General features: G+C 40.2%; 1 protein-coding gene across 4 annotated transcripts in view; it reads left to right on the plus strand.

Annotated features, from left to right (window-relative positions):
- nyap2b (neuronal tyrosine-phosphorylated phosphoinositide-3-kinase adaptor 2b) overlaps positions 1-16124 on the plus strand; it is a 24381-nt gene extending 8257 nt beyond the window's left edge. For 2 of the 4 annotated variants that reach the window (XM_083525079.1, XM_083525081.1), the window contains 6 exons: positions 3263-3522; positions 6214-7233; positions 11370-11673; positions 11719-12479; positions 13353-13450; positions 13559-16124. In XM_083525079.1, coding sequence (XP_083381205.1) covers positions 3263-3522; positions 6214-7233; positions 11370-11673; positions 11719-12479; positions 13353-13450; positions 13559-13774 — 2659 coding nt within the window. In that variant the 3' untranslated portion in view covers positions 13775-16124. Of the gene's footprint in view, positions 1-3262; positions 3523-6213; positions 7234-11369; positions 12480-13352; positions 13451-13558 lie in introns of all 4 variants that reach the window. The other 2 variants (XM_083525078.1, XM_083525080.1) reach the window with 1 other exon arrangement.
- Positions 16125-18606: the final 2482 nt, after the last annotated feature.

An 18606-nucleotide genomic window follows, 5' to 3' on the forward strand; every position in this document is an offset into this window, starting at 1 on the left:
ATGAGAGCCTAAAGCCTGGTGTGTCACGTGTGTGGGGGTCTTGTCAGCTGTATGTATGTGTGTGTGTGTGTGTGTGTGGGGACCGGTTGTGCCGAGCAGCAGTGGCAGATTTGGTGTCTGCTTTTTGCACAGGGACCTTGTTGCCAGGCAAAGTTAAACCCCTGACCAATGAACTCTTCTCTTCCAAGTCTTGCTGCTAACCAGCTGTAGGTTGGTCTGTTTATGTGTGTGTGTGTGTGTGTGTGTGTGTGTGTGTGTGTGTGTGTGTGTGTGTGTGTGTGTCCACTGTGTATACACACACGTTCAGATCAAACCAGCCTCGCGTTTACATCAGCAGGTTTTGCAGGTTTAGTATTTTCATGGCTTTTGTCACTGGTTCATGCTTCCTGATTCTGCCATGAATAAATGAATAGTCTGATCCATAGAGTATGTTGTTCTCGATGTGGTTTACTCATTATTTAAACAAAAAACAGACAGTTAGTTGAAATGATATATAACGCATATAGAGAATGCAGCTTGAACTGGAATTCAGCAAAAAGTTCAGAGTTCGGAAATCCGGAAATAATTTATCTTTAATTTCTGCTCATTTTTGGATTAAATAAATAAAAATATAGCTAAATTCTTTCATATAAACAAAGAATTCTTCACCTAAATTTGGATTTCCTACTCAGGAGCATCGGTTTCCTCAAATTTTGATCAAAGCTCCAAATTCAGCAGTCGACATCAACTCCAAAAAAATGACATCACTGATACACGTATTGATACACGTTTTTACTTTAGCTCAATCGACATACTGACATACCAACGAATCAAATAATGAATAAAATCAATACATCTTAAAAACAATTTGTTGTAATTATAAGAAAAAGAAACACATATAACATGCAGCTTGTATTGAAATTCAACTCAAATTTTAGAAGTGAGTTCTGAAATTCGTAGGAGTCTCATTTCTCCTTTTTGTTGCGTTTTATGTCGGCGTAATAAATATGAAATGTTATTCAAATTGTACAGACTTTCCCACAGTGTTTTATTCTTCTTTCCAGAAGCCACTTTTTAGATTTTATTTATTTAAAATTCTGAAATGTTATCCTTTTTTATAAAAAATGTGGTGTAATTTCTAACATCCGGCTAGTAAGAAAAAAACCTAAGAATTCTCCACCTCATGTTGGAATTCTTACTCAGGAACTTTCTTCCAAGTTCCTCCAAATCCAGCAATTAACATTAAATAAAAATGCCCACTCATGACTTTACTATAACACGTGTTAGCATTAGTCCATTCAACACAGACATATTTAATAAAATAAATAAAATAATAAAACAGACAATTGGTCGTTGTAGTGTAATAGGAATAAACACATATAGAACATGCAGCTTTAGTTTCGGAGATTCAATGAATTCCTGATTGTCCAGGATTGATGTTCACTGAAGCTGTACATTGATATCTATCACAGTGTGAGTTGTGTGTACCAGTAGTGTATATTATACGAGCCGTCCTGATTCCAACTGTAAGAGCAAAGCCTTCAATTTCCTGCATCAGCAATCCCACAGATTCCCTTCTGTTTCAGCTCAGTCATCCTCGTAGACAAGTCGATGTTGTGTTATGTTGCGTTTTTTCTGTGTGTGAGCGCAGCCTGCTAGCCGACGCTTCAGCAAAATCAATTCCTCTAAATGAGCCGTTTGTTCACATGAGCGAATCCAGCATGGGATAAATGATCAACAGTGGGTCAGATGAAAACACACACACTTAAATATGTGCATGGATAAACAAACAGACTACACATCACTAAGCAGCCATGAGAGCTGAAGTGCATCACATAGTTTACTGTACTGGATTTCTGAACTCACAAAAGACTCACAAAAGCACAAAAACGAAGTGTAAAACCGCTACTGATATCCTGAGTACAATTTGCTGAGATCTCAGAATGGGAGGAGCAAACTCTCCCTCTCTTCTGTCAATCATGTTAAATTCATGTTTATTTGTAGAGCTCATTTAACAATGGATGTTGTCTTGAAGTTTGATATAAAGGTTATAAAGTTGTATAAATGAATGTATAAGCTAAGTGACTATGTTTTTTCTTTATAATTTGATCTCTAAACCAGTGGCAACTGTGGCAAGGAAAAACTTCCTGAGTCAGTTATTTAAAGTATTTGAGTAAATGTACATCGTTACTGTACTTAAGTAATTTTTTGGCTACTTTCTAGTTTTAATGAGTTTCAAAGATTTAATCAACTTTTACTCTTTACTCAACTACATATAGGATTTAATAGATGTACTTTTAACTCCACTTACATTTTGCACCTTTTTTTGAAGATGTCATTAAAATTCCCCGACCTGCATCTTTTGCCTGGGACTTTTTTTTCATTCCAAAAACTTTTGTGGACGTTAAAATGAAAATCTCTGTGAGACTGAGACCTGCATCACATCCCAGTCAGCGCTGAATATTTGGTTTTACTTTATCTAAAATGATTTACTTTATTTTATTTGTCCATTGAAAACTAATGATATTTCTACTCTGGGACATGATAATAACTGTAATTTTTCTATTTGTTAATTGAAGATAATTTTTGAAAGATCGCTTTCCAACTGTGTCTTTTTTTTTTACGCCTTGTTTGATCTTAGTTTTATTCTGGCGTGTTGAAAAGGCTGTTGATCTCAATGTTGTTAATGCAGTGTTGAGGTGTACGATTCAATTTGTGTTTTAGGAAATAAAACCTCACAAATCAACTGCTTTCGTTTTTCGGTGTCGAGGACTAGTGCATCTTTGAGTCAGTGTTCAAGATGAGTCAAATACTCAAATACTGTTTAAAATCAGATTCTATAAGACTTTTACTCAAGTCATATTGGAATCTGTGACTGTTAACTGGTAATGGAGAAAGTTTTATAGTAATGTATCTATACATTTACTCAAGTATGATTTTTTTTTCGATACTCTTTACACCTCTGTCCTGAGATGGCATGAGGAAAAAACTTAGAGAGGAGCCAGACTCAAAACAATGTCCATCAAGAGGTGCATCTAATAGATTGTACTAATGGATGATCTAAGATGGCTGATGAAATCTTCCTTCAAGTTTCATTAAGGAACATCAAACCTAAATGGCTGCTCAGAGCATCAATGATACATGTATTCACTTGATCACAATCTGTTTCGAAGAACCAGGTGAAACTTCTAGAGTCCATACTTATAGGCACTGATCCAATAAAGACTGTTGACTAAACCCAAACTCAGCACCATCTGAAATCTTTCTGTCTCTTTTCCTGTAGGACCAGTGAGGAGGTGGCAGTTGAAGGTAAACACCTGCGTATGGGATCTGCAACCATGTCGGAGCAGCAGCAGTTTTCCGTTCGCTCGCAGTCCCTTAACTCTGTAGGAGGCGCAGAGGAGGACGAGGGCAGCCCCAACTCCCGCAAGCAGCCTCCGCCTAAACCGCGCCGCGACCCCAACACCAAACTCAGTGCCTCGTCCGAGGCCATGGACCACAGCGCCACCACCTGCAAGGGAGGACATGCCCACAAGTGGGATGGTAAGTTGACGATCCTGAGCAACAGACAATAAAAAGTGATGTCCAGAAAACCACCATGAACAAATTCAATCACAGAGTCTCAAATGCCTGTAGATTTGCGGGTAAACTGATGTTCTTCCTTGTGACATTCCACAAATATTTTTAAACACATAAATCTGAATTGAACTGCTATAGAATTTCCACCTGCCCCCCCCCCAAAAAGATTATTCTAATGGGATTATTTTTGGAGAAAAAGAAGCGGTTGATTGATCTCTTAAAGCACTTGTCTTTATTCCTCTACGAATAAAAGCTCGTCCAAGTTGTGGATGTTTTTCCTTTCTTCTTGGAAATACACACTCGTTGTTCTGCATGCCTCCATTTTTAATACAAGAGTGTTATTTTTACAGCAGACATCCACTAATCAGATTATGAGGCTGCACTGAGCCAGTGATTGGATTTCCGTGCAAGATATTGAGTTATACATGTTATTTTTGGGGAAGGAAACCAGAAAACCAGAAAAAAGGGGAGAAAAAACAATGAGTTTTTATGTGTAATATCAATGGCGGGGCTTTTTAATGTGATTAAAGTAACATTAAAAGTACAAAAAAAAAGATGTTCATGTAGTCATGCAATCAGATAGTATTTTGGATCTCAGCGCAAAAGTGTGTAGTGAGGAGCGAGGAGAGTGTTACTGTAGGGAGCATGCAGATCTTCCTCAATGCCACGGCAACCGACCCACAGAAACAGAGAACCCCCCTTTCGGTGCTCCACCAATCATAAAGTCAGGCATCAGCTTCAGCCAATCATCAGCGAGCTGACAGGACGTCAGGGGGAGAAGGCGTCCAATCCCATTTAGGCTCTGTCTGGTTTAATCCAATTGGAGATTGACAGTAGTGGGATGCGTGCTGTTCGTTGTGTGTTGCGAGGAGGAGGAAAAAAGTGGGGGAGTGGACAAAAAGGGGAGGAGTCACCAGGTCAGGTGGAATTCATTCAGAATGAGAGATTGACCTAGATTTAGAGGAGATTCGGGAGAAAGGGCGGGGCTAAACAGAGAGACAAGGGGGAGAGGGAATGTGAGAGAGAAGATGAGCGCATACCAAAACACAGAAATGCAACATTCACCCCCCCCCTCCCCAACTACTCCTGACACCCCCACCCCTGCCACCCCTGCCACCCTCACCCCCGCCTTATACATCATTAACACGTCTATGGTGATTTTTTTTTTTTTTTTAGCGCACAGGCACGTGGAGGGGTTTGAAAAATGACTTTAATCTGGATGCAGTGCAGTTTCACCCTCTTCTCTTCCTTTTATCTGCATCCTCCACACCTTTCTGAGATAAAAGAGCATCGTTGATCAACCCGCTAATCAATGGCGCACATCATTGCACTTTTTCTGATTTCAGTTCAGAAGAGAGGGTGAGGGTGGAAAAGAAGCGATGGATAGAATAGTGCATTGTATTTTTATATATTTAAATGAAACCTTGTACCTCATTAATGATTCAGATGTCATTTAAATACACAATGAGAGAAGCTGATAAAACTAGAAAAAAAGTCAACAGAATTTAGAAATATCTAAATAAATGTATTACATTTCATTTGGTAGTGTAAAATACATTCTAAAAGTGTTCATACAGAAATCAGTCAATATTGGGGTGCGCATCTCCGTAACTGAGGCCGATGCGATTCGCATTATGATGCATAGCCAACGATACGATACATTAAAGATACATATGAAGCAGCTACCGATGAAATGTGATACGATTCACCACTTTTTGCGATGCAGCGCGATCCGATTATCATTCGATTCAACACGATGAAATTGTGAAAATCTGATTGTCAGCAATTCAATATTGTACAAATAATTCAAATATTTCTTTGGTTCAGGCAGAAAGAAAATCATCAATTTACTTGAGTACCTTCTGACTTCTAACACATGGCCTTTTTACAAACCTTTGTATTTATAAAAAAAAAGATGGAATAGTGATCTCCATAGTGATACCTCATATTCACGTAGCAGCAGTGGTGCTGAGAGAACATAGAACACTGTACGCTTGAGAAACAGTTTAGCGAAGAGAAATGAATCTACATATCAAATATTGGTCACCATTGATTGGTCACTTTCAAAATAATAAAAGTATAGTGCATCTACTATTAATTATATATAAATAATACATTGTTTTTACTGATGCTAATATGCTAAAAACAATGCAAATGCCAACATGCATCAGATGCGCTCTTTATTAAATCGATGCATCACATTGTTACCTTTTATACTGATACACGGATGCGAATCAGTGAATCTCACCATCTGCATGGCGTTAAAAGGAAATAACTAACAACAGTAATCATAGTTTTTGTTAGCACTAATAGCAGTTTTAAACACTAGCTTCTATTATTTCTCTCTTCAATTTTTAAAAGGTACAACATAAACTTTTGCAACAGAGTTTTACTCTTTTTTTAAAGGCTCCTAACCGGAGAAAGCTTGCTTATTTCATTTCAATTTGATTATCTTATTCAAGTTATTTAATTAACATTTTATTGCAGGTCCACTCTGCGACTCGGTTTTGAGGCTGCAACTTTCTCACATTTGCATTCTAACATGCAGCTCATTGAACCAACCATTTTCATTTTAACCAATGCCTCATTTTAGTGATTGTACCACTGATTCAACAATGCTAATTTCTGCTCCTCGTTTTTCCCCCGTTCATCCAGCGACTCAGGGCTGCAGTGAAGAGTGTAGACGAGTTCCACCGCCCAAGCCGAAGAGGAATCCCAACACACAGCTGAGCACTTCATTTGACGAATCTTACATCTTGAACTCGAAAGACTCACCCCCAATGGCGCCTTCTCCTATCTCTCCTGTTTCTCCTCCACAACCTCAGAGCCCTCAGCAAGACTCTGAGTCTGAGGAACCTGTTTATATTGAGATGTCAGGGAACGCAGTGCGAGATCCAGGCTCTCGCCCCGAGCCTGAGGAGCCAGGCGAGGCCGTGTATGAGGAGATGAAGTACCCCACGTTTGATGACTTTGATTCACGCTGGGATTTTTTTGGGTACCGCTCTCAGTGCATCACACCATGTCCGTCTGATATAGACATCCATGCTGCCATGAACTACAACTCCACACCTCGGAGCGCATCCCATTGCGACATCCCTGCCCCTTTCCCCAACCTGCTATCGCACCGTCCACCTTTGTTGGTCTTCCCGCCGGTGCCTGCACAGTGTTCCCCCAATTCGGATGAATCCCCACTCACACCGGTGGACGTAAATAAGCTGGCCATGTTAGAGAATGCTGCCTACTCCAAGTCTCCCTCGTCCTCATCCTCATCAATGGAGCCCCTCAGTTCTGCCTCTTCCTCTCAACTTAGACGCGCTGAGAGGGAACTTACGGCGACACCCACTATCACAGTCTCAGGTCGCTCTTCGGCACCGCCGCTGGCATGCTCTCTCTACAGGGGATCCTCAAGCTCTGCAGGGGCTCAGCGTAGCCACTCGGCATGCCCGTCTCCTGTCAGCATGGGCCGTTGTCTCACACCGCTCAGCCTCATGAGAGCGCCACCTTTCGAAGGCGGAGCTGCCTTGCCTCGGCACCACAGTTCGGCGCAAAACGTAGCAGCAGGACGCTCACGGACACCCACCAGTCCTTTGGATGAGCTCACTAACCTGTTCACCAGTGGCAGGAATATGCTGAAGAAGAACTCTAGTGGCCGGAAGAGTAAAGAGCCTGCTGAGAGTGAGTTCCATTAAAGTCTGACTATCGATTGGGTTAATCAATAGGGACTAAATAGAGCAGTCAATGAGATAAATGATCAATTAGGGATCAAATCTGTGTAGAGTTTAAATGAATAGTTGGCAATTGAATAAATGCAGGACAATTTTGTATTAGGAGAGATACAGATTAATAAATAAAATATATTATGGTTAAGATATAACCTTTAACATTGTTATACAGAGCTAGAACATCTGCTTGCTGCATTTATAAGCGAAATGGTAGATCAGATGTTGTATTTGTGAACGAAAAGTCGTGAAATCAAATTGAAGCAGCACCAAGGTGCTATTGTTGACTTAGAATGGAGATGTGTTCTGATGATCCCATCATAACTTAAGAAAATGTTGAGACATGGGCTAGCCTACCCAGAAGCCTTAAAGAATAATGATTAGATTAGATTCAACTTTATTGTCATTACACATGTACAAGTACAAGGCAACGAAATGCAGTCACACAGTATGGGGGATCAGTATGGGGTTGTATATAATTTAGCAAAACAGAACAATTAAGAGAGCTAAAATTAGGCTTTGAAACACCAAAAACACAAAATACACTTTCTAACACAGAGGCAACTGAACTCTGAGAGTAAGGCGTCTCACAAGGCAGGAGAGGTTTACATCCTGGCAGCATCCCAAAATTAAAATGGCACCTGAAAATTTTAATACTTTTCCATTTTTTTCCGCATCGCAATATCCAAAAATCGTAAGTTGAACCATTGTAACTCAGGGATTACCTGTAGTTTGTAGACAGATATGTTAGCTAGCTCCCCAGGGACATCAACATTATGAACTCTAAATGTGTAAAACATTCATTTGAATCCACCATGTTACCAAACTTACTCATGTGCCCATGCTTAGAATATTTTAGGCATTTCAGGTAAAATAAGCATGGAAAGTTTCCAAAAGGTTAACAGTAAATACTTATGCAAGACCATGAATTAGGTCAAAATAGTGGATTAGCAGCAGCCTGCACTTTCTGGTGTTTTCCCCACTCCCACTTCAGCTCATCATCCTATTAGGTAAAACTGAGCTGGGTTAAACTGGGTTAAGTCAGAAGAGCAAAAACGGCAAACTGTGGATGACGGCATCCATTTTTCCACCAGCGTTCAGGGGATTTTCGGCCTGCTAGCTCTTAGTTCGGATCGTATTATTTAATCCGCTGAGATTAAGAGCACCATGTATAATCTACGGCACCGTGTTTTTTCTACAAATACGGAAACAATTTTTAAACCTGGAGAACTCCCAGAGCTGCAGAGAGATAGATGGAGTCAGAGATTTGCATCGGGCTCAATGGAGAGCATCTCGGTATTTTACATGGCCGTTTGTGTTCAGCCGCAGTAAAATACACAGCACAATCCAACATGTACACTGTAGCTCTGGGGTTTATGATTTTTGAGCTCTTGGTACAGCGTTAGAGATGAAACCTGAAACCTTTGTTTTTTTTCTGCAGTGGTTGGACCAAAAATGAAAGAAAGGGAAAAGAACGTGGGGCACGAAAGACATGTATTAGCGGCCAATTTTCATTTATTTAGACATTTAGATTCACAAATAAGGATCATTGTTGGTAAATAAAGCGAGGGTGTGTGTGTGTGTGTGTGTGTGTGTGTGTGTGTGTGTGTGTGTGTGGGGGGGGGGGGGGGGGGGTTCTGTTATGGATAACTGGCATGACATTGAAACCATGTGCCTTCGCTTTTTTTTTTTTTTTTTAATTGATGTCTGATTTACAATTCGTCATCAGGATATTTTTCATCAGATTCTAGTTTTTTTCCTTGTTGGCTGGGATTTTCTGGTTTGGAGCAGCAGGAAAATAGAAATTTCTTAAACAAGACTTCACAAAATAGCGACAATCTGCAAGCTGTCGCTTCTGCTATATTTCATCCCTGGAAGACTTACCTGAAACAAAGGTCGAGCCCAAAAACCCTTTTGAACCTCCCTATTTATTTCTCATGACCATTGTTAGGGTGCAGCACTGATACATGTGTGTGTGTGTGTGTGTGTGTGTGTGTGTGTGTGTTGGGGTGTGTGTGGATGAAGCCACGTGCATGCGGAGCAGCTCTTGTTGGCAAGCTTTTGCTCCTCATGGTAACAGAGGAAGGGAACTCCCTACTGAGTCACCCTCTGAGGAACCGTCAGCCAATCACGATGCAGGTCACAGCCACTACGTTTCAGCAAACACATGAAGTTCTCAAAGGAAAAAACAAGCTCTGGCTGAGATTGTGCTGCACAACCTGCACAGACATGCACTCTGCTAAAGAAAGGGAAAAAAAACAAACACTTCTTTTTCTTCACTACGACTGCTTTCAGCTCATACAATTAGTCCAGTGTTAATTAGGGGCATGGCCTGATTTTTTTTCCATCATAATTTAAGATTAATTTTCCTTGTTTTTAAAGTATATACGTAATGCAGTTTTATCACTTCTTTTGCTCCTGCCATGTGGCTTGCGGTCATCTGATTTGACTCTGTTGGCATTTTCATATGGAGTATGACACGAGTACAAATTTGCATTCATTCTCATGCCAAGTTTCGGGATTGTGTTTGATCGGTAGGTCTGGGATGTTGGTGGAAAACAACATCAGGCCGCTGATCAATGGTTCACAAATGAACCTGAACTGGCAATGGTCTAAAAAGCCCTCAAAGAGTCGAGACACTTCTCAACAATTATTAAAAACTCACTTGAGGAGCAATTTCTGAGACATGTTTTGTTTCATATTGCAGGGTTAAGTGATAATGCTCATTATACAACTACCTACACTGAAAACATCACAGATCACAAGCTGCAAAGGAAAAACAAGCTTAAATCATCTTCAGGTGCAAAGTGACACCAAGTGGCCAAACGATTTTCACAAGCAATGTAATGTAAAAGAATAAAAAACAAACATTTTCAACCAACATTTTTAATACACGTTAGTTCTTTGCTCATTTTATGGTCCAAATTTGCTAATTGAGCCTGCAAGCCTGAATCAACGCAAATCACATTCACCTTACAGGCTTTATTTTCCAGAATTAACTTTCTCCCACATGTTGTTTAGATGATGCATTTTTATATAAGAGACACATAAAACAAAAAGGGCAATTCATACTTGAGCATTCCTGACCATCCCACCATGTCTAATACACTTCCATGTAATTTACTTAAAAAAAAAAATTTCATTACTTCTTTGGAAAATCATGAGGTGTTTGTTACACACACCAACATTCACAATAAGTATAATCTTTCTTCATCTTTTTGTAAGTTGAAGAGGTTGTACACAATAAAGAAATAAAGAATTGTAGATGTTTAGAACGCAAGCTTAAGATCCAACCACCTGCTTTTGGGTCCAACTGGATCCCAGTCCTGTTTTATTTCAAGGACACCAGTTTCAAAATAGTTTGGGGGTGTGGACAAATATTTTAATACGTTTTTTTTTTTCTTTTTAACATCACCCAGTCTAATACTCCCAACCTACAACACCACTTAATCAGGACTACAGTCTAAATTTAGGATGTGCATCTCTATAGCAAATGCAAAAAGGCGTTTGCAGTGTTCTGTCTCTAGGAAGACGCAGCTCTACCTCTGCCATGTTAATCTGTATTCTATGTGACTCTCAGGACACGCCTCGGTCTCCGTAGTGTTGTGATACGTCATAGTCATGCAGCAGGACTTCAAGAAACAGTTTAGCGAGGAGAAATCAATCTACAGATTAAACCCTTTGTTATTTTCTAAATAATAAAAGTATAGCGCATCTACTAACAATTGAATATAAATAATCAGCTTTTTATCCGATGCATATATGTTAAAAACTAAACATCGTTATTTAAACGCCAATTTGTACCCGATGCACCATATTATATTATATTAGATACAATAAGAAGCAATGAAAATCTAAATTGTTCAATGTTTCATGTACAAAATGATTAAGGTCATTACTTGTTTCTGGTAAAAGGAAGTTATAGAGAAGATTAAGACAACACACTTTATATCCTTAGTGGAAAGATTTTGTAAAAGTCTTTGTGCTACACAAGACCAACATTTACTCAGTTCGAAAAACAATCTATAAAAAGTTATTCAATGTTACAACATGAATAGAGGTCTGTAAACGGATGTTTTTGTTCTTCCCAAGGTGAAGCCAAAGGAAAGAGTCATGGATCTGAATCTAAGCGGGAGCACAAGGAGAGGAGCCACCTCAACAAGGAGTCCAAAAGGGACAAGGAGCGCAGTGGGAAATCCTCGCATCGGCGTGAGAGCAAAGATCGAGAGCCTAGTGGCATTGAGGCCTTACAAAGACGTGACAGTAAGGACAGAACAATGTCCAGCAATGCAGAGCCTTTTGTGAGACGTGATAGCAAGGACAAGGGCACCAATGTGGAGCTGGTACCAAGACGCAACAGCAAGGATAGGGGAACCAACATGGAGCCTGTACCAAGGCACAACAGCAAGGATAGGGGAACCAACATGGAGCCTATACCAAGGCGCAACAGCAAGGATAGGGGAACCAACATGGAACCAGTACCAAGGCGCAACAGCAAGGAAAAGAGCAGCAATGCTGAGCCAGGAACAAGGCGAAACAGCAAGGACAAGTGCAGCAATGTGGAACCAGTAGCGAGGCGAAACAGCAAGGACAAGGTCTGTAGTGGTCCAGAGCTACTGCCCAAACAGGGCAGCAAAGATAGAGGGTGCAGCACCAGTGAGCCCATAGTGAGGAATGACAGCAAAGACTGGATCAGTAACAATATTGAACTCTTACCTAGACGTGACAGCAGGGATAGGATCTGCAATGGCTCAGAGCTCATGCTTCGGCAAGACAGCAGAGACTTTTTAAGGAACGGTTTGGAGCGATATGATAGCAGAGACCGAAGCGCTTATGGGCCAGACTTGTTACCTAGGCACAGTAGTAAGGATCAGGGAAAAACTGGCCTGGAGAGTCGACGAAACAGCAAAGAAGGAAGAAAGAACAGTGTGGATTTTCTTCAGGGTAACAGCAACATAGTGGACTCTGTGTGGGACTGTAAGGAACGGCTGAGTAATGGGGTAGAGGTTGTAAATAGGAGAGACTACAAAGATAAAGGAATTCTCTTAACAGAAGCCCATCACAAAAGTAAGGACAAGAGCAGCTTCAGTACAGAGTCTCCCAAAGCACATGATTGGGATACAAGGTCTGGACCTCCATCTATTATGTCCAGCCGGAGTAGACGATCACCTGTTAGTCCTACAACACTTATGGGGAATTCTGGTGAGTAGTTTACTGCATATGATGGTTCCTTTGGTTAACCATTATTTACCTTACAGTTTATGAAGTTTTTTTGTTTTTGGTTGCTTAAATGGCGATATACTTGTACAAGTATGAATTTTTGTATGATACAGTATATACAGAATACATTTGGGTGGAATATATAGTAGTGCAGTGATAAACAAGTTATGGATGGGGCAAAAAAGGATTGTGGATAAAGCAGTGCAAAAAAAACCCCAGTAAGTGACAATGCAGTAGTGTATTTTGACATTGTATGATGATCAGCTGTTTAGTGCAGTAACAGCCACAGGAAAAAAGCTATTCTTCAACCTGTTTGTGCGGCTCTGAGACACCTGTAGCGTCTGCCCGATGGGAGAAGGGTGAATAATCCATAATTGGGGTGAGAGGTATATTTGGTAATGCCCCTAACCCTTTGCAGACAGCGTTTCCTGTGAATGGGGGTTCAAGCCCTGGTATTGCCAAGCTGCCAATCTTGAGGCCCTTGAGCAAGGCCCTAAACCCATTGTGCTCCAGGGGCACTGTTACATTGCTGACCCTGAATTGCTGGATTCTGAGATATGCTGGACATGGGCAGTGGTAGCTCAGTGGTTAAGGGTAAGGCTAATTGTTACCCATTGGACTTTGTATCAGAAGGTCATGAGTTCAAACCCCAGCACCATAAAGCTGCCACTGCTGGGCCTTTAAGCATGGCCCTTAACCCTCAACTGCTCAGTTTTAAGTTTCTCTGGATAAATATGCGAAGAAAGAATTTCACTGTGCTGTAAATACATGTGAAAAGTAAAAAGCACTTTTTAACCTTTAGGCTTTTTTTCAACTGACCAATTTGTTATAATGGATTTCCATCACTTCTTGCAGAATTCAAGATGGTTCCGAAGGTAGCTCAGTTCCTGTCCACACCACTTGCACCATCTCTATTAGACACACCTCAGAGACGACCTTCAGAGACCCAAGAGGTACCAGTAGTGTTTGTGTAATTACAGATTTCTTGTACCATTGCAAATTGAAATGAAATGAAAAAACCCTTGCCATAAGATCTTATTTCTCTTTGTCAAAACCCGTAGATGCCACCCTTCCCTTGGCTATGTGGTGACAGCACCATGATGGAGACCATTCAGAGGAAACAGCGGTTGTGCTATGAGATCCGTTCTCGTCCACGGCCCCCTGAACGGAGTCAGACGGAAAACATGCCTAGCTGCAAGAAAGCCAATGGGCAAAAGAAATACGGCCCACCCCCATATCCTACTCAGACTACTCTCTTTTGGGACACCGCAATCTGATTGGTCACTTAGCACTTCAGGATTTCGCTTTGCTCCTCCCACTGGCACCAGATTGAGGGGAGCAGCCAGTCATCCCCAGCACTGTTTTCGCTAAAAGACAGGCAGTGGGATTAACCTAGCAATATTTCTGAGCGTGCCGATCGTCAGGTTTTTGTATTAACCTTTATCTAATATTTTTGTATTGTGATTTCCTTGTAAATGGAAACTAGCATTAACAGATATTTTCTAAACAAAATGGAATATCTTTGCAAAGAATATGTAGAGTTAGCACAAGACAGTTTGTTCTTTTGTACTTTTCGCATTGTTTTTTTTTTTGTTTTGTTTTGTTTTTTAACACTACAATGCAAACTATGAAATGGAACCATTAAGTTTCGCAGGCCTTTATCCTATCAGACATCTCAAAATTCCTATGGTATGTTAAAAATAAAGCGTATTTTCACAGTGGATGTGAAATTAGACTAGGGCTATCTTGCTTTTTTTTGCTGCCTTGCCACCCCATGAATTTGACAGTAATGTGCAATTAACTGGTATCGATTTTATTTAAGATTTTTTTTTCTTCTATTTATTATTTATGTTTTTGTGTGAGCTTTGGCTATAGTATGCAAGTCAAAATAGAAGGTTTTGTATGCAATGTAAGCATGAATGAGTTCAATGTACAAACATGGCACAGCATAATGGCAAACAGTAGGAGTTTGTGAAAGGGTAATGGAAGAGAAGACCAGGATGTAGACATGGATTCCTTTTATTTTAGGAAATCTATTTGTATTTGGTGAATTTTTCTCAGTTTTTTTTTCAATGGCAAATGTTGTAGACATTACTTTGGGCCAGTGTTTGCCCAGAGTTTAATGACAATCTTAAAGTATTCTTGAAATCTTTAAACACTATTTAAAATGTTTTGTGCTTGTTTACGAAGGTCATTTAATGGCTTTGTCACGCTTACCGTATTAAGAAGTGTGATTTGAAGGTTTTGTGATGGACACAATCAGCCCTATTTGGGCATTCGAAACCAATGACCAAAGGCTCTCAGCTCGAGCCTTAAAGGACGTAGCAACTTTAGCTACATTACTCAGTAATTGAGAATAATAAAGGTAAATAATGCACTCCCATAATCTTCTACATCAATTGTTGGATACTCAACATTCTCCCTCTACCTCAACCATTCAGATTATTTCAAGTGGTCATTCGTGTCCAAAGCATTTTTGAACCTGGGAGTTTGGAGTCAGGGGTGGACAAATGATAAATCCATTAGCTCATCCATTGCGTAAGCTTCGATGTGCTGCCTAGTATTGTGAATTGGTCACCTGGAAACCTAATTGACATGGCTAACATTGCGTATTGTTTGGTCGGCTAGTTATCAAACAATCAAAGGAAACAAATGAGTTTTTGATGTAGCATAATTGGTTTGGATGGACGACAAACAGGTTTGCAAATGTCCATTTTCTTACTCGATATCTTCAGCCACAAAGTGACTCTTCATTGTGCAACAAAAGCATTTCATGACCACTTTGCACTAGACTTCTTTTCTTACTTGTGCAAAATTCTGATTTGTTCACCTCAGAATTGACCCCCCAATAAACTTCATATGGGTAAACGTAATGCCTGCACACCATATGTTGGTCAAAAGGCATTAAACAGTGTAGCCTAATGAACACTAGCTAATGCAATGTTTGCATTTGTACAAGTGTTTATGCTTCAAAAAGCCTGATCCTAAGCTTTTAACCCATACTGTCATCTTTTGGGATTTGGGAAAAGATAAAGCACATAATCACAGACTCATGGTCAGTTTAGTCACGCTAAATAATCACATCGAATTCTTTAATATACTAAGTGATAATGTTGTCCATGTCAGATTTTATTTTGAAGATCTCCTATATATGAAATATATGATAAAGTTCGGAGTTGTTCTTGGCTCAGTAAAACTGGACACCATAAAACTCAAAGTAAGCTCGAGGTAGTAAGGTTTGCTTCTTGCCCAGTAGCATGTTTGGCCAGGAAATTGTACAGCGCAAACCCAGTAAAATGCAGCCAAAACACATCAGAGTAGCCATGACTGTATGACTATGCTATGTTTTTTTTCTTATCCTGTTCGTCCATGATGTATGCAAGTCATTTATTACATGATCGTTTCACATTCACTCTGGAGTTCCCTGACGGTGCTGTTTTAAGGAACGCTGTAACCATGTACACTCTTTCTGTATGTAAAATGTGCACTGTGACTGGTAGAACGACTACGTCCTTTGTCTTATTGCACTGAGTGTTCTCTTATTTGTATAGTAATGTTTGAGGAAACAACAATGAAGGTTGTCATGAGGGTCTTTCTGAGAGAAATAAATATGAATTTCAAATCAAACACTTTCTGTTTTGTGACTTAGACCTTGGAAAGGGTGCTAATCCATGTGTGTGAATATAAGGCACATATTATGGACAATATTCCTTAAATGCATGACTTTTGGAGAGAATGGATAGAAAACCGCAAAAGCGTGTGGAGAACATGCTAAGTTCTCCCAGGAAACGTGCTAGCCGCTAAGCTACCATGCTTAAAGGTTTAAACACAAATACAGATACAAATCTTAAACAAATTGTTTTAGCAAATTAGTCTTATTATCAAAAAAAATATTCCATTTTTTTATTACACCACCAGAATACCACAATTTAACCATATTAGATATAAAATAAATGAAGGGATTTAAAAGGTGACCCGATTAGACATTTTCCCACTTTAGAGGAAAGCCACCCAACAAACCTTTGTGTGATTGGCCAAAAATGACTGCAAGCACTCCAATTCTTCCTTTAATTTGTGTCTCATAGATAAAACCAATACAAGTACACAATAACAGCAAGGACACACTCACCATTCGGAACGAATACCCAATCCATAGACTGCTCCAGCTGAGCGGACAGCTGGGCACGCTGGTGTTTTGGCTGTGGTCTGCCACAGCTGGAGCTGGAGCTTCACACACCACACAGCGTCAGATGTATTGGTTAAATCTCTCCACATGATACAGGCATCATGGGTAAAGGGTTAACTGGCATAGTTGCAGTAGGAGAATTGCATAGTGCTGAAAACATGGCAGCTTGGCTACCGCAATGACTACTGACTATAGAATTATAAACATCATATTTGTTTTGGTTTTAGTAAAAACTTAGAACAAGTGTTTTCCAGCTGTTCAAGAGTTCGCTGCAATTGTCTTGCACTTTCCCACCAAACAGCTCAGCACAGCTTGGGAACAAATCCAAATCATTGAATACATCTTACCCAGGTCTTGTGTGTATGCCCTTTCTTGACCCTCCAAATAAAGTAGACTGTAACCACTCCAGAGAAACGTCATGCCTGCGGGACACTCCGGTACACCTGTACACACTGTAGATCACCCAAAGAAAGCCAGAGCCCACTGGATTCACTGGACCTGGGAAACCTGGATCACCCTTGAGCCCTGGTGGGCATATAGATAGATGTTAAAAATTGTGTGATTTATGTGGTTATTACATTTTTTCTTCCGGATTATTTATTACCTTGTGGCCCTACAAAACCTTGTCCTTGATCTCCAGCATCTGCAGGTGGGCCTGGAAATCCAGAAGTTTCTGGATTCCCAGGCAAACTATGAAGGCCTATTTGACCCTTGGAAGATAAAGGAGTCACAACATAATTCTAAGGTACATTTTTCTGTGTTGCCAACATTCTCTACTGATCATTTCAAAGGGTTGAGGTGAAAGCATGTTACTTTACCAGTGGTTCCTGGATTTCCAGGTCATCTACTCCTTGAGGTCTTGGAGGCTCTTGTGCCCCAGGCTGTCCTGATTGACCACTGTCAGGGCGATTCAGAGAGGGTGGTACCCCTGTGCAGTTAGGACCTTTTGGACCTGGAATAATGGCGAGCGCATGCCAAACACATGACTAGTACAAAGTAGAAATCAGAATTTTGATGGGATGCAGGGCATTAAGTCCAGGGAAACCTAAATCACCCTGTACAAATAAAAATCTATCTTACAGTTCATTTTCCATCTACACGTCATGTTCCAGATCACTATCCAGCTAATGATCATTTCACAAATAGGGAAAACATGTGATAACATCAAAACCTTCTTACTTTTTCTACATTTGGGAAGATCATCAGGTCCAGGTTTAACTAGAAGACCTGGAGGACCAGGATTTCCAACATCTCCCTGTGGGTTAGAACACAGATCATTAAAGTTTGATGTTCATTGAGGGCAAACAGTTCCATTATATAATAAAAATGTTTAGTCTTTTTTGCTGCGATTATCCCTCACATTTTTCCATTTTCTGCAGAAACACCTCTCACACTCAGCAAAGAAAGAAAGAAAGAAAGAAAGAAAGAAAGAAAGAAAGAAAGAAAGAAAGAAAGAGGACGATTTTGATGTGATTCTTTTTCCAGATTTAGCATGTAAATTTGAAACGTGACGTATCTGTAAAGTCTGCGTTAGTAAGACGTCTAATGATAAAATCTTCTTCTCCCTCAGACTATAATAATGTTTTATTTCCAGGAACAGCTGAAAGTGTTTCGGTATTGTGTTCGAGACGTTTTTTCAGTCCGAGCGAATGAGTGGATCAGAGAATCACTTTAAACCTCTCTGTTATATCTCTTTAAGCATCTCTTCACTCGCTGACTGTTTCAATTAGAATTGATTTCAGAATCAGTTTATTGCTTTTTAAACCTCTTAAAGTTTCTCAGCACCTTCATACAGCTCGGAAAAGCGAGGCACCCTGCTCTCCAAATCGAGTTTGAGGATAATCAAGGTCTTATTGGACATCCCGAGAGCATGAAGAAACTCAGAAGAGGCACGTGATGAAGACGCTCCTCGTAGCTTCAGCG

The sequence above is a fragment of the Silurus aristotelis genome (assembly GCF_946808225.1).
Source record: "Silurus aristotelis genome assembly, chromosome: 22".
Taxonomy (NCBI): Eukaryota; Metazoa; Chordata; class Actinopteri; order Siluriformes; family Siluridae; genus Silurus; species Silurus aristotelis.